General features: G+C 40.5%; 1 protein-coding gene across 1 annotated transcript in view; it reads right to left on the bottom strand.

Annotated features, from left to right (window-relative positions):
* Positions 1-22,844, bottom strand: part of Col24a1 (collagen type XXIV alpha 1 chain) — a 265,455-nt gene that overhangs the window by 51,638 nt on the left and 190,973 nt on the right. The window contains exons 42-47 of the mRNA XM_052178477.1: positions 22,017-22,073; positions 19,985-20,038; positions 18,417-18,470; positions 18,255-18,308; positions 12,071-12,124; positions 10,691-10,798 (exon numbers count right to left, since the gene is read on the bottom strand). Coding sequence (XP_052034437.1) covers positions 10,691-10,798; positions 12,071-12,124; positions 18,255-18,308; positions 18,417-18,470; positions 19,985-20,038; positions 22,017-22,073 — 381 coding nt within the window. The remainder of the gene's footprint in view (positions 1-10,690; positions 10,799-12,070; positions 12,125-18,254; positions 18,309-18,416; positions 18,471-19,984; positions 20,039-22,016; positions 22,074-22,844) is intronic.

The raw sequence follows: 22,844 nt of genomic DNA on the forward strand, positions 1-22,844 counted from the left end.
CTCTTTTTATTTGATGCTAAACATATCCTTCCCAGGAAAGAAGTGGCTGTTTAAAAATACTTGGGTAGTAGTTATGGGTAGTAATATCCACAGCTACAGCATATATAAATTATGCCACATTTATAACGTTGTGCTGCAGTTCTAGTCACAAGCAACATGATCAAGAGCTAGAGTACAGATTTATGAGTGAGCTGTTGGGAGGTAGTTTAAACATCTTGACATATTAAAGCCAAGGGATTGAGAGTAGGCTGAGGCAAGTCTTAAGCAGAGAAGGATCATGGTGCTTGCTTTGTGGCTATTTCCAAGTCTAAGAAACTCACTCAGATGCAACACATGCCAACATTGCGTTGGTCCATCCACCTCCCAGCATCACCCAGCACTGCACTGGACCACCTGCCTGTATCACCCAGCATTGCGCTGGTCCACATCCCAGCATCACCCATCACGGTGCTGGTCCACCTCCCAGCATCACCCAGCACTGCACTGGACCACCTGCCTGTATCACCCAGCGTTGCGCTGGTCCACATCCCAGCATCACCCATCACGGTGCTGGTCCACTTCCCAGCATCACCCAGCACTGCACTGGACCACCTGCCTGCATCACCCAGCACTGAGCTGGTCCACATCCCAGCATCACTTAGATTTCCCATTAGAACGAATCCTGGAAATTCTGAGCAGTGACCATGCCACTACAGTATGAGTACCCACGTTAAGCTTCTTCTTAGGCCTTAGCACACAATCACAGGACTACCGGGGACCAGGGAGGATTCATCTATTCCTGGCTCTTACATGTGTCTTCTCTCTCACTGCTGTGAAGAAGCCAATATGGACCTTTCTATATCAAAAGCACTAACATAACCTATGCATATCTCAGTCCATCCTCCAATGGCCCTGTGGACAGGCCGACTCTTTCCTGACTGTGGACAGTTTCACTCTGGCTCCCCCTACTCAGCAGGATCTTTTCGTATCTGGGTTCATCTGACCGCGGTCAGGTTCACTATGACCTTCTCGAGGAGTCTTCCCTGCTCAAGGTCCTATCCAACCTGCCTCTCCCATGATACTTTATCACATAGCTGTTTTTTTTTCCTTGCACTAAACAAGATTTGAAATTATCTGTTGCCTTTCTTTCTTTCTTTCTTTCTTTCTTTCTTTCTTTCTTTCTTTCTTTCTTTCTTTCTTTCTTTCTTTCTTTCTTTCTTTCTTGTCTAGTATCCAACCATTATATCGATCCATATTATCAATCCATAAATTCTGACTTTTGTTAAAGGCAAACATTTGTGTTCTAAAATAATGCCTGATTAAGCAATTATATTTATTACTGTATGGAGATAATATTGACTCAGTAAACCTAGACCATGTATTAGGCCCTTTATTTAAATATTTCACTTAATTATAGTAAAACTCATATAAATTAGTTATGGACATATTCATTTAATAGATGGTGTTTGAGATGATAATTAGTTGATACAAGACACAGTTATCATGCAAAGAACATTTCTTGAAGATTTATAGAGCTTTTTTTTTGAGCCTAACAAAGTGCTGGGCATCTAAAGAACGAAATGCAAGACCTGCTACACAAGAGTTTATAGTCTCGAGAGAAAACTACACAAACAATTGACGTCTAACTTAACCATGCTCTGCTGCAGAAATCATCCTGAGTCTATCGAAGTTGTGAGCAGACAGGACTCTGATTTAGAGTGCACACAGGAGGCAGAGTTTGGGTGAAGTCCTGAGAGGTTAGGAAAATATTTATCATAAAATTAAAGGGAAAGGTGAAAGAGCTTTCTAAGCAGAGAGAATAAGTTACATGCATGGGATCAGGAACGTGAGGAGAGAAATAGAGAGAATCTGGGAAGGAAAGTAAGAAAAGAAAGTAAGCACCTGTGATGGAATAGAGCCTCATTGCGATTGTAGAGCGAGCGTCCTGGTAAAGACCAGGGTGCTCACACTAGACTGCCTGGTCTGGAATTCTGGTCCCCGTGCTTGCAGACTGTGTGATCTCGGGCAAATCCTTAGTCTCTCTGAGTACCCCTTCCTTTTGGTAAACTGAGGATAATAGTATATTGACCTCACAGAGAATAAATAATTTAATATATATTAGCGTCTGGGCTAGCGTCTGGTACACAGTAAACATTGATAAATTAGATGTTACTATGCCTGAATGAACAGCACTCCTGAGGAGCAGGGTAGACTGTCAGGCTGGCAAAGTAACCAGAGGTAAGACAGAGAAGGAACACCGTTTGCGGATTATGAGCTGTATCTGATGGGGTGGGGTTCACCGAAGATCCAATGAGGAGACCTCTGTCCTTCCGTAGATCTTTCACTTTGAGACTAATGAGCTGCCAAACCATCCGAGGGCTGTCCTGGAGGGCATCCTAATGAGCAGGAATCTTTCCAACCGGAGCAGCCATAGGAAAGGAGGGAGACAGTTCTAATGAGATGGATCCCTAGCTGGATAATCAAGCCCTTCATGGCATAGAGTTGACGGGACTTTTTGAAAGTAGATCTGTCCACGGCGAGAAGACAGCATGCTTAATGAAAGAGTTGCAGCCTCTTTGGAACCAAAGTTCCCCAGTATAGCTGTGTCGAAAGTTACAGATGACCAGATAGGCGGCAGGGCTGCTGGTGCTCCTGACTCAGGCTCCCGTGGTGGTCAGGGATGGAGTACTGAGGGACACTTTCCCTCTTATCCAGTGCTGGGCACAACCCACGGGAGGGAAAGATTCAAGATTCTCAGTGTTCTTTTAAGACAAGAACCTTAGTTTCAGAAATACACATTAAACGCAGAGTCACCTGATGAATGGTAAAACTCAGGCCTGGAAGAGCCTTGATTTGTCCTAAAATAAGTTGTTAGTTACGTCTCATTCCTTCCTTTCTGAAAACCAGTTTTAATAGAGTAGTAATAAAAATTAAAAAAAAAAAAAAGGCTGGTAAGTCTTCATTTTAGTGACAGATAGATTTATGGTTTTTTTTTTTTCAAGGAAAAGGTTTTTTTCCTAAATGATTGAGGTACTGTGTTTGTACAGAAGTCTGACTCAATGAAAACAGCGTGGTAGACTCATTTGCTACAGATGTGCTAAGCTCTCTGGCCTCGGGACACTCATTTGAGCAAAGGAAATTCACAAAGGCAACTTGAGCCTCCCTGAAACTATCCCTTGGCTATGGTCACATGATGTTGAAAAACACTGAGACTACAGAGTTAATATGCCAGGAATTCTATAATTCTGTGGCCATATCAAAACTAAAAAAGGGGGGAAAGAAAAGAAAAGAAAGAAAGAACATTGTTTAGAAAAACTAGGCAGTTGCATAATGCTACAAACCCTAGAACAAATATTTTTCTAAGTGGATAAACCCAGCAGTCTTTAAAGGGAAGCCAAAGAACACCACGGTGCCATGGCTTAAATAGAAGGCCAATGGGAAAGATGTCCTTATTCTTGGTTGAAAATACTTCAGGAATCTTCCTTGTCTTCATCAATGATATTATTTCCTCCAAAATAGCATTAAAAAACTTAGTAGCTTCACCTTTGCTTTAGAAATTATTCTCTTGGATATTACCTGTGCTAATGACTAGGTAGCTACTGAAGACATTAGTTATTTATTGTATTCTTTTACAGAAAGCATTATAAGCTCAATGTCACAAAAATTATTCTGTGGAGAGCAGAGGTATTTATGGAAAACATTTCCATTTCCACCGACATGCACATCTTAGGGTTACAATGCAGAGTCTGTAAAGGATGCTAAACCACAGGGCTCATAGTTTTATTTTATTGGATTTCTGTTTTAGAACATTACCTGTAGATATCAGAAACTGACCCTGGATAATTTAAGGGCGAGGGAAAAAGATAATTGCATCTCATACAATCGCAGACAAACAATGAGAATCAGATTTGAAAGTGTGATAATCAAGGGAAGTCAGGAAGTCAAAATGTGGACACAGCCATGTCATGCTCACTGCCGGGCACAGGATGCCATCGACACCACTGTTGCTATTGACAACTGTGCGCTGAAGTTAGTAGCTCCAGTGTGGACTCCTGCGGGGAACAAGTGGAATTCTATGTGATTCTGTTCTGTTGGCAGGAGCAGGACCATGTCAAGGACCAGGATGCCCCAGAATTATGGAAATGACAAAATCTTCCCAGGCCAGGTTCAGAGGGACACTGGCACTGCTTGTAGAGACTATCAGCCATAGCTTTCCACCTCCCAGATGACTGCAATCTAAGGCGTATCACTTTCAGAGACTTCCTTCTGAGCTAGGCTAGTCCTCCTCCTCCTCTGTGTCTGCTGAACACATCAAATGTGCTGACTTTCCAGGCTGATGCTTATGCATCTCCATCAGAGTACATGGCCCATCTGATCTCAGCTTTTCCGTATGTATTAATTCTTAAAGCCAGAAGTTTGTGACATCTCACCTATTAATTGTCCCTTTGAATGCTTAAAAAATTTATTAAAGGATTATAAAATACAAAAAATAGAAAATATTGAATGAGGCACCAAGGGAGACAATGCTTTTACACAGTCTTACTCTAAGCCACCAAAAATTGACATTAAAATGTTATCAAAATCTAAACTAACTTATTATTGAGTACAACTGTTTCATAAAATGTATTTACTGTAGCCTAAAGTCTACAGCAGCAGAGCCATGGTTTGGTCTCCACATTCACTCCTCATAGTTCACTGTCTCTCCAGGGCAACTGCCTGGCTGCTCAGCCTTACTCCTGCTAAGTGCCTTAGACTGGTGCAATATTCTTTTGCCTGTGTGTGTGTGTGTGTGTGTGTGTGTGTGTGTGCATGTGTGTGTGTGTTGTGTGCGTGTATGTGTGTGTGTGTGTGTGTTTGTGCATGCATACACATAGGCCTAAGAACACAAAGTTGACCTGGAGTGTCTTCCTCAATTGCTCTATTTTATTTATTGAGGTAGAGTCTCACAATTGAACCCTGAGGTTGTCCACAGGGCTAGTCTAGCTAGCCACCTCATTCTGGGGAATCCCTCTCTCTGCCCCTGGGATATCAGGTGGCTGTTGTGCTTGGTGATCATACGTATGAGAACTGGGGATCTGAACTCAGTCATCACACTTGCAAGGCAACCACTTCCCCTGGTGAGCCATCTCCCCATCCCTGCATGCACATTTGGACAAATCCCTTCCATGTGTTTTCAGAGTACTTCTCCATGTTTATCTATCTTCAGCTACATAAATCATTAGAGCAGTGTTAAGATATCAAGGTTTCAGTAGTCAGTACTGTCATATGGCATGGTGGACAAATAGAAGCTATGGCCACCGCAGATCACAGGCTGTGGCAAGCTGCACAATTATAGTTTATATTAAGCACAGTCTATAATGTTTCATAGTTTTGGAATCCCAAAGAATGCTTGTCTCAGAACCCTGTCATTAAGCAACTTAAGAGTACATATGTTCATTTTTGTGTTGGGGTCATCCATCCTGAAACATTGCTTTCCTTTCCTCCTTTCCCTTCTGCAAAACCCCTATCCCATTCCCTCTCCTGCTGCTTACTAACCCACCCACTCCCACTTCCCTGTCCTGGCATTCCCCTACACTGGGGCATTAAGCCTTTAGAGGGCCATTGATATGGGTCAAGGCCATCCTCCGTTCCATATGTGGCTGGAGCCCATGGGTCCCTCCATGCATACTCTCTGGTTGGTGGTTCAGTCCCTGGGAGCTCTGGGGGTACTGGGTGGTTCACAATATTGTTCCTCCTATGGGGCTGCAAACCCCTTCAACTCCTTAGGTTCCTTCTCTAGCTCCTCCATTGCAGGCCCTGTGCTCAGTCCAATGTTTGGCTTTGAGCATCCACCTCTGTATTTGTCAGACACTGGTAGAGCCTCTCAGAAGACAGCTTTATCAGGCTCCTGTCAGCAAGCACTTGTTGACATGCACAATAGTGTCTGTATATGGATGGATCCCTAGGTAGGGCAGTCTCTGGATCTTCTTTCCTTCAGACTCTGTACCACACTTTATTTCTGTATCTCCTCCCATGAATATTTTGTTCCCCTTTCTAAGAAGGACAGAAGTATCCACACTTTGGTCTTTCTTCTTCTTGAGCTTCATGTGGTCTGTGACTAGTATCTTCTGTATTCTGAGCTTCTGGGCTAATATCCACTTATCAGTGAGAACATACCAGGTGTGTTCTTTTGTGATTGGGTTACCTCATTCAGAATGATATTTTCTAGTTCCATCCATTTGCCTAGGAATTTCATGAATTCATTGTTTTTAATACCTGAGTAGTACTCCGTTGTGTAAATATATCACATTTTCTGTATTCATTCCTCTGTTGAGGGGCATCTGGGTTCTTTCCAGCTTCTGGCTATGATAAATAAGGCTTCTATGAACACAGTGGAGCATGTGTGCTTATTACATGTTGGAGCATCTTCTGTGTATATGCTGAGGAGTGGTATAGCTGGGTCCTCAGGTAATACTATGTCAAATTTTCTGAGGAACTGCCAAACTGATTTCCAGAGTGGTTGTGTCAGTTTGCAATCCCACCAACAATGGAGAAGTGTTCCCCTTTCTCCACATCCTCACCAGCATCTGTTGTTACCTGAGTTTTTGATCTTAGCCATTCTGACTGGTTTGAGGTGGAATCTCAGGGTTGTTTTGATTTGCATTTCCTGATGACTAACTCTTATGTTGAATTAAATGTGCCAAAGATATGTACAGATCAAACCAGTGAAAAACGCTTCCACCTTTTCTCTGATAGTAAATTATTATCCTGGGTTCTATTGCTGAGGCTTTCCAAAACTCCCATTTCAGAGACACAATTCCAATGCCTCCAATTCCTTAGAGGAATCTGGGCTTCAAATTGCCAGCCTGTTGATTATTAATAGTGCTATCAGGTGCCTGTCTGTTCTTGTTTATTTTCTACTTACTAGTTAATTTTTTAAAAGATTTATTTATTATTATATCTAAGTACACTAGAGCCATCTTCAGACACACCAGAAGAGAGTGTCAGATCTCTTTATCGATGGCCATGAGCCACCATGTGGTTACTGGGATTTGAACTCAGGTCCTTTGGAAGAGTAGTTAGTGCTCTTAATTGCTGAGCCATCTCTCCAGCCCCCACTAGTTAATTTTATTGTATAAGTAAGAACTACTTATTTGAAAGCTATGACAAAATACAGCTAAAAATACTTTTCAAGTAATTTTCCATTGTGCTATTGGACTTTCAGGTATGTGACACCTTCAAATAATGTCCCACTTCCTCATACTCCTTACTTTTTCTTCCACATAAGCTCTAGGGAACCCTTCATGCTGTATTTAGAAGCATCAGAAATAGTGGGAAATTGCTACTGCTCTCATGGTGATAATGCAGCTGTGTTTTCCCGGCCTGGAGCATCTCCATTTTCCGTCCATCCCCCTTGTCCTGCATCTTTCCGGGTTTCCATAGCTACCTTAGTTTTCTTTTGCTGATGCACAAGGTTCCTGTACTTTGGCTGTTGCTCATCTGACAGGAATAATGGACTTAACAATCAAGCGTATACACATTGAAGCTGTGGTCTCTTTATCATACCACTGTCTACAGCTTCCCTTTAACACAAGTGGTGAAATGCATCTCCAGTATGTATGTTTATCTAGGACCCTATCTTCTGGCACTTAAAGCTTGACTATGAGGTGCTATACACTTTCTGTTTGCATTCTTTCTTTCTCATATTCTTAAGAGGGGTGCACTTAATTAGACTATCCAGTCATCGATATTTTCAGTATCCTTTATAATAAAATCTAAATTTGTAAGACAGCCTTCTGAGATCTTACATAAGAGACTTTAGTTTCCTCCTTATAAGTATAAAACACATTCAACATTGTACTGGAGATTCAGCTAAACAGTGAAGTTCCAGAAAGAGTAGTAACGAGAAAGAAAGTCATTCAGATTATTATGGAAGATATAAACCTGTATGCATTTGAAATGTATATAAAGAACATATCTAATTAAAAATGATTTTTAGGTATGTACTGGCTGGTTTTGTGAGTCAACTTGACACAGGCTGGAGTTATCACAGAGAAAGGAGCTTCAATTGGGGAACTGCCTCCATGAGATCCAGCTGTGGGGCATTTTCTCAATTAGTGATCAAGGAGGGAGGGCCCCTTGTGGGTGGTACCACCTCTGGGCTGGTATTCTTGGGTTCTATAAGAGAGCAGGCTGAGCAAGCCAGTAAGGAACATCTCTCCATGGCCTCTGCATCAGTTCCTGCTTCCTAAACTGTTTGAGTTCCAGTCCTGACTTCCTTTTGTGATGAACAGCAATGCAGAAATGTAAGCTGAATAAACCCTTTCTTACTCAACATGCTTTTTGGTCATGATGTTTGTGCAGGAATAGAAACCCTGACTAAGAAAAGGTGAAAAAAAGAGTCCACAGAACCAACCAAATATGCCATGGTGTACTGGCTGGTTTTGTGTGTCAACTTGGCACAAGCTGGAGTTATCAAAGAGAAAGGCGCTTCAGTGGAGGAAATGCCTCCACGAGATCCAGCTGTGGGGCATTTTCTCAATTAGTGATCAAGGGGGGAGGGCCCCTTGTGGGTGGTACCATCTCTGGGCTGTATTCTTGGGTTCTATAAGAGAGCAGGCTGAGCAAGCCAGGGGAAGCAAGCCAGTAGGTAACATCCCTCCATGGCCTCTGCATCAGCTCCTGCTTCCTGACCTGCTTGAATTCCAGTCCCGACTTCCTTTAGTGATGAACAGCAATGTTGATATGTAAGCTGAGCAAACCTTTTCCTCCCCAACTTGCTTCTTGGTCATGATGTTTGAGCAGGAATCGAAACCCTAAGATTCACGGTTAACTAGAATATGTTAGCGTTCAACTAGAAAGCTTATAGGTCTTATGGATATATGTCTAACCAAGAGTCTCAATCGCTTCTCAGATTCAGAGCCAATTCCTAGACCAGAATCTTCTGAAGGAAAGCAGATCCTCCTGGGGGAAACCCTCCACGGTATGGTAAGAGGTATATTCTATGATTCATGTCCAAGGCTTGTTCAGAGAGACCTTTGGTCAATTACTATGTGACTGAGTCCTGGAGAAAGTGAAACCCCAGCCTTCCCAAGGTCAAGCTGAAGGTGACCTTCCCAAGGTCACCATATATGAGTTATCTTTTAGACTGGGATATCCGGTGAGAGTCCTCTTGTGTGGTGGCTGTGGTGCAATATAATGCCTCTTTATATTCCAGCACCCGGGAGACTGAAGTGGATGCTGGCTGAGTAGTCTAGCTACGTGTTAAGATCCTGTTAGAAGAAAAGGTGGAAGAGAGGAAAACAAGAAGGAAAGAAAGGAAGAAGAGGAGGAAGAAAAAATGTCTTTAACTAGATAGATACTTCTGTCAGAAGTCTATACAATATTTGTTTCAATTAAATATTCATCCCGAATGTCACAGCCGTCTAGGCCTTAACCTGATGTTCTGATATATATCCTCCAAAATAAATAGAAACTGTGTTGAAAGACTCCTTAAAGATATTTATGTCTCCAGATAGAACGTGAGTATGAGTTTATTTCTGAAATACTTAGATTGGATAAATGATAGTTGCAGTTTCTTTTTGTTTTGAAATATATGAGGTAACTTACCATAGTGAAAGAACATCTGTGTGGGCTTGGGTTGTGTATGTCACCTTGCCACATTTGAATAAACAACTTGGGTTGATTTATTACTTAAGAAAAAAGAAACAAGTCAACAGATAACCATATCCAAATAGTGGGAACTTGAAAAGCTCAGTCTTGCTGGGTGATTGGAAGAAGATAGCAGTTTTAATGTTTTCCAAAATGACAAACATATCTGAATTAGGTTGGCACTGATGAAAGCCTTTTGTCTTCACTCATAGTTGAGTGCAGACAAAAATATAGTTTGGAGGACTGGAGAGATGGCTCAGGAGTTAAGGGTGCTTACTGGACTGGGGTTCAGTTCCCACCAGCCATAGCAGGCAACTAATAGCCTCCTACAACTTTAGTTCCAGAGGATCTGATGTCCTCTTATCAACTCTTTAGGTACCTGCACCCATGACCACACACACACACACACACACACACACACACACACACACACGCACACACACACACACACACACATACACACACACACACACACACACAGAGAGAGAGAGAGAGAGAGAGAGAGAGAGAGAGAGAGACTCTCTAAAAATACAGGATTCTAAACTTTCTGAGTGAATAAGCTAGAAATTCCCATTAAAAACAAGAATGATTTTCTATCATTGTGTCACCCTTAAACGAATGCAGGAAATATCCACACAGTTCTTGAAAACACCTAAGGCTGTAAAAGCAAAGGGAAAATTATTCTGGGCAGAACCTACTTGAGGTACCGCCAGGACTGAAATGTTCCAAAGGTGGTGGAGGACACTTGGTGAACACAAACATGGCCTGCTTAGGAGCCACTCAGTGAGCCTCGTTATGCTTTGTTTTTTTTTTTTTTTTTTTTTTTTTTTTTTTTTTTTTTTTTTTAACTTTTACATGTACACAAAATATAAATTGCTACTATAAAATGCTCAAGAGACTATACCTACTGACATACTTGGAAATCATTAAATCATTAGGCCAATTCCATGATAACTATCAGAAAAATGATTGGCTTAACCTGAACTAATAATACCCTAGCTATGACAGATTAACCCAGGTCTCCACAGTCCTTAAAAAGACTGTGCAGAAGGAAGGGGCACAATACATGCTCACTACTCACCGGAAGTCCTTGTCTTCCTGGAAGCCCAGGCTTCCCAGGGTATCCTGACATGCCGTCCACTCCAGGGTATCCTTGTAAGCCTTTTGGCCCGGGAAAGCCTGGAAGGCCCTTGGTAATTAAAAATAATTTTGATTACAGACACATATTGGGCAGATGACCTTTCTTGGTGTAGAAAAAGTTACATATTTTTATACCCTGCCCTAAGGTCTAAGGATATAACTGTGTAGAAGAACATTTGCTTAGCATCCAGTAGGCCCTGGTTTCAGTCCAAGTACCCAAGAAAATGTCCCCTAAACAAAAATAAAAGTGAGTCAGCAATTTATTAACAAACTTCTCTAGCCTCAGTAAGATTCCCTGATATTTGACATGGTGTCAGTCCATCTTTCTCTAGATGTCAAGAATAGATGCAAGATGGAATTGTGAGCTGGAGGTATCAGCTAGACATATCAGCTGGAGGTATCAGCTGGAGGTGTCAGCTGGAGGTGTCAGCTGGAGGTATCAGCTGGAGATATCAGCTGGGGGTATCAGCTGGAGGTATCAGCTGGAGGTATCAGCTGGAGGTATCAGCTGGGGGTATCAGCTGGAGATATCAGCTGAAGGTATCAGTGTTTTCTGCAAATCCTGTATCATGTTTTTTCCTTAAGAGAGCACCCCCCCCCCCCCCGCCCCCACTTTCTGTCTTATAAATGTGACTGACAATAGGCCTGACTATCTTGTTTCTGCTCTTGAACAACTGGGCTTTATCTGTAAGGGCCTTCTGTGGGAATGATCTTTCCTCCCTCTTTTGCCCCAATGCAGGCAAGAGGGAGCTGGTATGTACATCTCACTGGGTGGCATTGGAAGCAGTGTCTTTCTAATCATCCAGTCAATACATAACTGCCCAGTCAGAGGAGGATACGGATGCTAAGGCAAAAATCAACCTTTACTCCGGGAGAAAGGCCTTGTTCCCACCCAGCCCTAAGACTTTCTGCTCTAATTGCCAGGAGAATGGGAAGCTGAGCCATCCAATTAAAAGCCAGCTCATGTCTTTTTAATTATACTTGAAGATTCTGACCTTTGTTACCACTTGCTTGGTCATGTTTCCAAGTTCCCTGTTTACAGTGGTTCACCAAGAGGGAGAAGGACGAGTCCATAGGGAGGGCCCCATAGCTCAGGGAAATAGCATCCCTCCCTTGCGGGGACTTAGATTTAAACAGCAAATTTGGTTTAGAGTTAGTGGTCATATTTTGGTCCCTCTGTGTTCCAGCAAGGATTTGACGTTTTTTTTCAAGGCAGGCTGATTTATCCAGCATGACATAACTGGCCCCAAACTATTCTGCTTGCTAAAGTTGTCAATTCTGTTTAGAGAACCAAGGAAGATAAAAGAGGTCTGTTACTTACAGGAATGCCTGGCTTCCCAGAAGGACCAGGAACTCCCTTTTTCCCCTGAGGACCCTGAAAATGGGAAGCACAGTCGTTAACAGTTAATAGACAGAAATACACTTACTTAAACAAGCCATGGAAAAGAACATTGTGCTCGCAGTAGCACAGCAGTGCACAGAACTAGCTGCCTGTCACTGGGCTGGCCATTCAGTTCTCCCAGGAGTTGTTTGTGTGGGGGTCACTTCCTCATGGAAAATGGGAGAAACTGAACAGATGACATATGAAATTCCCCTTTGCTCCAAACTCTACGACTTAAAAATTCAAGTCATAATTCTAAACCGGCACTGGTTTGAAAATGGCCTCACTTTCAGTCAGGGTCTATGCCTCCTTTTGAAAGGGGCTAAATTCTAAACTCAATAGATTTTTATTGAGTATCATGTATCGTGGCATCTGTTACATGCTAGAAATCCAAAGGCCAAGTGCTTGGTCACAAGACACTGTGTGGTGCTGGATGTGAACCAAGAGCCCACAATGTGTGTCCATGGAAGCACAAAGAACACACTTCCAAATTAAAAAAAAAAAAAAAAGGGTATTTATGTCCCAAGGAACTGTTTGTTTTTCCATGTGTGAGATGTTTTAAGTCATAATTGATTCAACAGCAGCTGGTCTGCCAGGATAGTTAGAGACTCTGTCCTTGCAAATCATTCCATTGTTCTGATGATATGCCCAAATTATTTTCAGATGACAAACATGGAACACAGTAACCTGGTATACAAATAAGGGAAAGAATCATATTGTCATTACCGACATACTTCTCAGAGAGCATCTAAAGTTACCTCGGACAGGACTGTTTACCCTGGGATGGTAAGTTCTTAAGACAATCACGCTAAAGATATGGTGTGACACACAAATAATCAATGTCAGATGTTACATCTTGGGAGATGGGCTTAAACATCTGAAATATAGAGCATGTGCATCACAGAAGAGAAGGACGTCTCCTGTAAGAGACAGGAAGTCTGACTGTTTAGCCGAGCTTGCTGGTATGCACTGCAGAATCCCAGCACCCAGGAAGGTACTCATGCAAACATGGCTTGAAAAACTTCCAGTCAGGCCACAGTGGGGGCCAGCATAGTGGGATTACGGCAGTTGGGGGGTCACTAGGGAGGGCGAGTATTTTGGTGGATGTGTGTGCAGCATCCTGAAGACTAAAGTCACCCTCACCCTATCTTTCCTGACCATGAAAACACAGAATGCTACTTCAGTCTGGAGAGGAAAAACAGCCGATGGGAAACACTGCCTAATGTGTCAAACGCAGCAGCTTTGAGAGTTTTAGAGGAGTTAGAGGGCGTCAACAAGTCAGGTGCCCATCACTCAGCTCTCTACGTCCGCATGGGATGGACACTCGGGACAGATGCTAGGTTCTGTTATAAAGAATACAGACACGGGTCAACTTCCAGCATATCTTCATGTATGTGCTCCAAACTTTCAAATAACAAAATACAAGTAGGAAGGTTACATCAACTACATTTGAGGACGATCCTCATCTTGGGGATTACGTCAGAAGTTAAATGCTGTGCCCTGAGGGCCCATCAAAGACTTATCACAGCTAGGGCTTTCTTTAGACTTCGATGAGCATTAAGAAACTTAACAGCACATGATAGCAATGAGTTCACAGTAGCCCAACACTAAGGGCACTTTACGAACATGAGAGATATTTTAAAAGGCCATTTGACTGATAGTAGAAAGGTAGTCATGGCAACAACCGCCTATTGCGGAGTAAGTGTTTAACCAATACCAAGATTCTGTGCTCTGTCTTGGATCATTTCTCAGTACAGTTATTGTCACTGTAACTGAAAGAAGGCAGGGGAGCTAGGAAGGCCAGAGTCTCCCAATGGAGGTTTCAATATGTGCAGATTAGTGCACAGAACATTGTTCTTGTTATAGAGTAAGTGTTGTGTTCTCTCCAAATTCATGCTGAAATTCTGACATCATGATAAGGCACAATGGTTGGCCTCTGAGAGGTTCTGAGGCTTTGAGAGAGAAGGCCTTGGAGAGGATTAGCGCTCTTCAGTCCTTGCTCTCCCAGTGAGGATACAGCGAGGCTTCAGCATCCTATAATATAAAGGTGCTTTCTCATTAGAACCCGACCACGCTGGCATCTTAACCTTGGGCTCAGGCTCCAAAAACAAATTGTGTTTTTTATAAGCTGTGCATCCCATGTCAATTAGTTTTATATGAGCCTGGACCATGTGCTTTTTTGTACTGTATTATGTTTTATTTTGAGAATTTTTACATTAAAATGTCTCACCTAGTACCACCATATAGCTTCATAACTCAACTAAGAGTTAAGCATTGCTAAATACCCGACCTCTTACAAAGTCTTGTCTGTCCAGTAGGAAATTACATATGGCCTAAGGTGAAGAAAATACACTGTGGTGCAAGCTGTTCCAGGATGATTAACTGGACTAAACCCATAAGAAGGGAAGAGTCACACTCCAAATTCAAATATAATAAAAGTAGATGTAATCTGTAATGCCAGACTTAACTTACTCTATTTTATTTGAACATAAATCCTTCATAAATCCATGGATGGAATATCTGTCCTTACATAGGAAAGGCAAATGATTCTGCAGGAAAAAATTTTCACAGTACATGGGAATTTGTGTTTTCCCCTTTGCTCAGAATCATTGAAAAACTCACCTAGAGGCCCCCACGGTACTATTTCAGGAATCCTCCATTCCTGGGCACTCCACAGGTTCTCTGGCTAGAGAAGGGGATCTAATTCTCATGGTAATGGACATTTTAAGGTCTCCTGTTAATTTAAACCTTGGTTTTTTTTTTGTTTGCTTTTAACCGTGCTGTTTTAAAGAAATCTCAAGGATAGTTACCCAAACTCTCAGTTTGCTCCAACTTCCTTTGAATGATCAACTTTAGAAAGCAAACAGACTCAAGGCTTTATCCATGAATTATTTTCCCTCTTTTCTTTGTAAGTCACTAAACTCCTTAAGTTTGGTGTTGAGAAGAAAAGAAGCCTGAGGCTTGAGTCTGAGTCTCTGAGGCCCCTGGAATCTTTCACTTATATCCTCATTGCAGGAATCATCAGGACACAGTGGCTTTTGTCTCCACCCCTTTCTAGAGGTGTCTACTTTCACAGCCCAGTGATAAAACTCACTCATTAGTCATAATTAACTGTATTTTAATTTATAAAAAGTTTATAATTGATACAAGATTTCAAAGTGATAGCTTTGGTATAATAATGAGATACAAGATTTCAAAGCATAATGAGACCCAAGCAATTAAGATCCTCTTTCTGGTTCTGTTGCCAATTAGTTCCATGATCTTAGGTAACGCATAATCTCTCTGGGATTTACATTTCTTCACTTCACAAACAAGATTGCTGTCCAGATGATTTTGAGGGGCCATTTCCAAATCTAAAAACAAACTCAAAAGCTTTGCAAAAACAATATGACAGCAACTGGACAGGACTCATCTGGCCACCAAAGGAGTCCTTAATGAATTATACATAACTGGCAGTTATTCTTGTAGCAATTAATGCTCGTATAAACTCTTAGAGGTCCTAAATTGTGCTTGTGGGCTGCGTGCACCAACATGCCCCAGAGCAAGAACAACTGTTTCCTTAGATCACAGAGAAGTCAAGGCGTGTCTCAGCACCTTTCTGCTCCAACACATAGGAGCAGCTCACCAGTTCACTGGGAAGGCTGTTGTCTAATATGAGAATTTGATTTTTCACTGCTATAATCTTAATAGAAATTAACAAGAACCAGAAAGCTTCTTCTTCAAGAGACATGTCAAAAGAGAAAAAGGAAACCTGATAAACAGAAAAGGTTTAATTAGAAAATTTTAAGCATTTTGGGATAAAGCCTTGGCAGGCATTCACATTCTTGGGTAGCACATAGCATGGTTTTATAGGCTTATAGTTTTTTCCACAACTTTTTCTGCTGTAGACATTAAAAATGCTAGTGATAATGAAAGTCATAATATTTCTGTGCATTACTTTTCCTTCACCCAGGACAGTCATTAATACTTAACTCTTCATTAATCCCCATTTACTTAGTGTGTGTGGGTTTGTGTATATGCGAGTGCATTTGTGTGTGCAGGTTCATGTGTGTTTGTATGAGCACATATGTGTGGCAGCTAGAGGCTAACTTTGGGTATTGTTCCTCAGGCCCTGTTCACTTAAAAAAAAAAACAGATTTATTTTACTTTAAAATTATGCATGTGTAGGGGCTGCTGAGATGGCTCAGTAGTTAAGGGCACTGACTGCTCTTCCAGAGGTCCTGAGTTCAATTCCCAGCAACCACATGATGGCTCACAACCATTTGTAATGGGATCTGATGCCCTCTTCTGCTGTGTTTGAGAATGGCTACAGTGTACTAATATATATGTGTATATTTTAATATATATATATATATTAAAAATTCTTTTAAAATATGCAATGTGTATTTTATTTTTGAATTATCTGTGTGGAGGTACATGCACATAAATGCAGGTGCCCATGGTGACCAGAAGAGGACATTTTATCCCGTGGAGCTGGTCTTTATAAGAATGATTACTAAGCCATCTGTTTACCCCCTGTCCACCCCTCACCCACTGACCTACTACTTGTTAAGGAATCCACCTGTCACTGATTCTCATCATATTTTACACATGCCTGAGTTTTAAAATATGGTTTCTGGAGAGTCTGACTCTGGTCTTCATGCTTGCAAGGCCAGCACTTTACAGACTGAGATATATCCCCAACTCCTAATTCCTTTTTTGCTAAGGAATCCGGTGATGTTACTATATGTATAACCTAAATATTTAAAATGGCTTTTACGTGACTGAACAACTATTAAGCATCTATGCACTACATCAGATCCAACCTCATTTTATTATTTAACCCTGCCACTGGAAACATAAATCAGAGTAAGGACTCCTCTATAACTAGGAGAAACAAACTCACCATTATTTTTCTACCAAACCATATAAAATTTAAAATTAAGCTACATTATATGTTCTGAAATATTGAATTTTAAGGGCCAGAGGTATAGGTTAATGGTAGAGGCTATTTATCTATCTATCTATTTCCAAGAGGTTGTCCTCTGTGCCCCCAACCTCCAAGACCTTTCTTGGTGTGTCTAAGGACCTGGGTTCAATCCCTACCACTAGAAAGAAGATCCTTTAACTCTGAAGTCAGAATGTATTGAGAATCAGGACAGCCATAGACTGGAGGTACCAATGAAAAGTCACCTGATACATATGTTTGAGGCCAGATCTGTCTGAAAGTTTAAATTTAGCAAACCAACAGAGCTTCTGTTTGTTTGATAATGAATAATGATTTGTTTTATGAAAGAAACCTCTTATACCAACTTTTGAGTCTATTGTACATATTCAAATGGTTGTTTCTACCTTTATCCTATGAGAAGGATTCTTTGCTCAAACACAGTTGGTGCTCTTCACTGCTAAGTCATCTCTCCAGCCCCATCTATTCTCTTCTTTATAGAACCAAAGCACAACAGAGTTGGCTTGGTAAGAATCCATGCCTTGTCTGTCCTCCATATCTGATCCCTCCAGATGGGGGATGCCCTCCCCATGTGATGCCCAATCACCATGGCCTGTCCACATCAGGACTCCTGCTGGTCTGCTTACCTGGACTGTCCCTGACTTAGAATGATGCCTTTGGTGATTTTCCACCCACTGATCCTTACCCTGTTCCTTCCCTATATATTTTTCATCTGCTGGTCCTATATTCAGAATCAAACCGAATTTCTGTCCAACCTGAAAACCTCATTGTGGGGCTCAACATACCTCCTGTCACTGTACAGTCATATTGCCCATCTTTAACAAGTGCTCAACAGTTTTCCTTGTTAATAAAGTCTATAATTGGCTATATTTAACAGGCAGTGTTTTACTCTACGATGTCGATATTTCTGTTTGCAACCTCAATAACAGACCACCTTCGAGAATATCTTCAAGCAATATTTTACAAGGCCAGGGTAGATAAAGTGCAATATAGATTCTAGTCCAAAGATAGGAACTCAATCATGGTTTAGCGCAGAGTTTGGCAATCCCTCCTTAAGAGGCTTACCATGATCCCCATTCAGGAGAGCAAATGGCTATTTGAATTACAAACCGCAGCTTCTTGTGAGCCTGCTTTTTAAGCCAACAATGCATTTCACGTTGTCTAACAGGTGCCACTTACTTCAGATCCTCTCTCTCCTTTCAGTCCTTGTCCACCCTGGTCACCTGGTTCACCCTTTAATAGGAGCCAAGAGAGAAATATCATGTAAAGCAGACAAGAAATGAACTATGTTAATGCGATCTTCTTTAAATGTCAGAATTACAGAATACTTTCACAACATACTGGGGGGCCTTGTTGTCCAGTAGCACCTCTGAGTCCTGGTACACCCATATGTCCCTGGGAATAGAAAGTATTATATTAATTCAAGTAGGCTGTCATATAACCTAGAGTGTTATCACTTGAAATGGAAGCAGAGTATTCCAGAACTTAATTTAAATGTAGTCTTTAAAATAGAAAAGAAAATAATAGTTGAGGGATATTTTGATGAGTCAGGTGTATTATGCTGGACAAATATCATATTTTTTTAATGTGAATTAATACAGAGGACTGAATGGTGATTAGGATGGTGCCTGATCTTCAAAGCCTATAAATGTGCTATTATTCGGACAAAGAACTCAGGACCTCTGGAAGAGCAGTCGGTGCTCTTAACCGCTGAGCCCTCTCTCCAGCCTGGGAAAAGAGTCTTTATAGATGTCATCACATTAAGGATTTTCAGGGCATCTGAGCCGGCTGTGAAGCTCAGGATGAAGATGGTCAGCTACACCCTGCTGCCTCCCTGGCTTGGTGTAGCAGGGAGACCTTGCCACAGTGACCACATAATCACCAGCTGCCTCTCTGGACTCTGTGACGTTGTGACACAGTTCTCACCAATGATGAACCACCTCCTGGGAGTTCTACTTCATACTCTGCTATGCCTTGGTAAACACTGACAATTTCATTTTGTGAAACAGCAGAAGTTAAATGTGAGACAGTAGAGGGTTTTGTAAAGTCTGGAGAGAGAGCACAAAGGAAGTGGTGGATTCTGCCTTATAGAGTGAGCTGAATGGCCATGGGGTCGGATGAGCAAAGTGGGGACAAGTTCAGTTTCAGAGGAGCCACTTTCCAGATGAAAGAGTAGGGACTTCCTGGTAGAGGAAGGAATGTGACAGGAAGGAATCATAGATTTTTGTGACAGAAGTAGTAAGTGGATTTGAAAGGGCTATGACTGTGAGTCTAGGTAGAGAGCTACTGAAATAACCAAGACAAAAGGCATCTTGAGAAGATTGGCTTAATAACAGCAATCATCTATCTAGCTGCTTGTCCAATCAGCCTGGCTAATCTAAGTCTGTCTTTCAGAAGTGAGGCAGAGATGTACTGGGTGAAGTAATCTGCCGGGGTCATTATTACAAGTATATTATACATAGGTCTTAGAACCAAAAATTATACAAGATAGATATAAGGCACTACATAATTAAACATTATACAAGATAGATATAAGGTACTACATAATTAAAAACACAACTAGCAAAGACAGAGAAACCTGAGACAGTAGAAGGTGTTGAGTGACATACAGGCAATATTATAGTGCTTCAGGGCGATACAAAAGCTGGAGACAAACTGTAAAGTGTCAGATGGGGTCTCTGTAAATGACGATGATGTGAGGCTGGGCGGAGGCAGAGGATCTTGTGAGCAAAGACGTAAGACCGAAGAAGCTACAGAGAAGCTGACATTGTAAACAAGTGTCAAGAGATGGAAGGCAAGAGCAGAAGGCATCATCAACAGGAAGGTGAGTCCAAAGTAAGTTTGAGCAAGTTCTCTATGGGCCAAACATTTCAGGCGATTACGTTTACTTTGTAGCTTGTGAACGTTACCTTATAGCCTTCTTCACCATGCTCTCCTCTCTCTCCTGGCTCCCCCACTGGCCCCTAAAGAGATCACACACAAAGACAGCCGGTTTCATGGCTGTAATTCCTTAGCACAGATGCTGCAATTAGGGTGGTGTATTCTTTGGCCAAAAATATAAAGCTCATCATCCAGCAGCTTCTTTAAGCCTGCTACATGTAACTGAAAAATGGTCGACATTCAAGGGATGTCAAAAGTGCTACACAATCAAAAACTTGATCTATAACAATGATTTATACAGTTGCCGTAAGATTTCAAAATTTTTATATTCAGATAGCAGAACTAACATAACAAATTATAGCACAGATATAATCAGTATGAGGCTTACTGTTAAAACAGAATTATATGAATATAATCTCATAATGATTCTGCTATGATATTGAAGAAATAATGCCTAGGAAAACCTTGAATTTTATGAGTATACTACCATATTATAAATCTTGTAGTTTTCTTAGTGTCAAATGAATTGAAATTTATGTAAGAATTAATTCTATTCATTTTAAGGCTTCGCCAACTAACCTAACAAAGTAAGATTTACTTTTAAAATATTTCTCATCTAAATTATTTGATATGATAAACTCTTCAAATTATAATCTTTAAAACTTACATAGAGTATTAGTTTTCACACAGAAGAATTTATTATAGACTATTGGTAGATAAGACTTACCTTACTCCTAAATGAATGGTTAGTAGGCATAATGCAAAGACAGAAACTTCTGGCTTAAATCTCACCCCTATCTCATGCCTACTGGAAAATCCCACTGTAATTATATTTTTAGTCCCCAAATATTTATTACATTTCAGTGGACAGAATTTGATTGGTATTCCAGAGCCTGGGAAATCAAATAATATTATTCTCTACTTGGTATTTTTTTCTGTTTGTTGGATAATTTTTATATTATTTCCCTCAAAGTCACTGATTCTCAACTTCCCTAATGCTGCTACGCTTTAAAACAGTTCCTCATGTTGTGATGACTCCCAACCATAAAATTATTTTTGTTATTACTTTACAACTATAATTTTGCTGCTTTATGAATTGTAATATAAGAATCTGATATGTAGGATACCTGATATATGACTCCGGTGAAATGGTTATTTGACTGCAAAGAGGACAGACTAAAATATATTTCATGAAGGCATTAGATATTTTATAGAGATTGCCTTTGTATAAAATGTCTTGATTTAACTTGAACCATTCTAGAATTTTCTATATGCTTTTGTACAGTAAAATATCAATGGCAACAGTGGCCACAGAGGCAAATGAAAACACTGGGACGACATATTCTGATGTCACACCTCTGGCATCTTCATTTTGAATGATACTCTTTGAAAAAAATGGGAAGTACCACCAATATGCTTCCTTCTGTGAACTAAGCGTTATTCACCCACTTAAATGTACATGTGTCTTTCACAGTTTGTTTTAGCCTTAAACATGGGACAATTGGTTATTCAGATATTAAAGCTACGCTAGCGGTTATGTCTTACAAACAGTGGTGACAGTTTGTCTTTAAAGTGCCGGATTTGAAGGTTAACAGGCCACAGTCTTGAAAAGCAACTGGGTATAATGACTGGTGACAGAAGCTGGAAAACCATTTGGCAACTGTCAGTAAATTCTGATAAACATGTATAGATTAGGTTTGTATAAAAATACTTCAGGAACAAGTCTGATCTTTATAATTAAAAAAATATTTGCCCTAAAAGTCTAAATTATTACTATTTTAGTTTGGGACAGTGTCTAGATATCTGTCATGCATTTAATGTTGACAGTTAGAGTCATAATTAATTTTCCTAAACATACATCTTGGCTAAGGGGCTTGACTCCTGTATTTTTTCATATCTGAAGTTTTTAAATGATATAGATGGTAGTGAGACAAATGTTGATTTACTATAAAGCCTAGTTATAAGACTAAACAAATAGAACTCTGAAAAGACATGACTGGCAACAAAAGCTTCTGACTGCATTTCATCTTAGGAACCAAAATAATTTTAGAAAAGACATACTGGTTCACCTCGAGGCCCAGGAGGTCCCAGGACTGTGCTGTCTTCTCCTGGATAGCCCTAAAAGAAATATAGAAACTCATGAACACAATTCAGTTAAGAAAGTACATATAAAATACTTTGTTGCTTTCTAATGTGTTTTTGGATGTATTTAAGTAAAAACTTTGTAGCTAAGAATTAAGTGTATCATATTTTATATACAGTTCTATTATGTATAAATCTTTTATTGGATACATTAATCTGTTTTAATTATACAAACTTAATCATAAATTTACTCAACATGTATACTTTCAATTAAATTATAACCCGAGTCATGCTGTAATTATTACTAACTCATTAGAAAATTTAAATCTAAGTTAATATTTGTCAGTTTGTTACAATTTTATCCAGCACCTCACATCCTCTTTCAATAAATAATTGTGCTTTTTTGAAACTGTGTAGCACAAAGCACCTTTACATATAGGTTGCATATGGGTAAGGTTGTTTCACCTTAATCTTCAATTAATCCATAGAAGATATTTAATATATTTTAATATTATTTGAGTTTTAGTTCCTTGATAATTATATTCTTCTAGAATTTGCCAATTTTCCAACTTGAAAAGTGGCTCTTTTATCTCTTCCAATATTTTCATGCTTTTATTTAGAAAGAAATCATAGATTTAATATATAACTTGGGAAGTAAAAGGCCAACACCACACACACACACACACACACACACACTCACACAACACACACAAATATACACTTGCACGCATACACTCACATGCACTCATACACACACACTCACACACTTGCATGCACACACTCAAACACACACTCACACACACACAC

The sequence above is a fragment of the Apodemus sylvaticus genome, chromosome 4 (genome assembly GCF_947179515.1).
Source record: "Apodemus sylvaticus chromosome 4, mApoSyl1.1, whole genome shotgun sequence".
NCBI lineage: Eukaryota > Metazoa > Chordata > Mammalia > Rodentia > Muridae > Apodemus > Apodemus sylvaticus.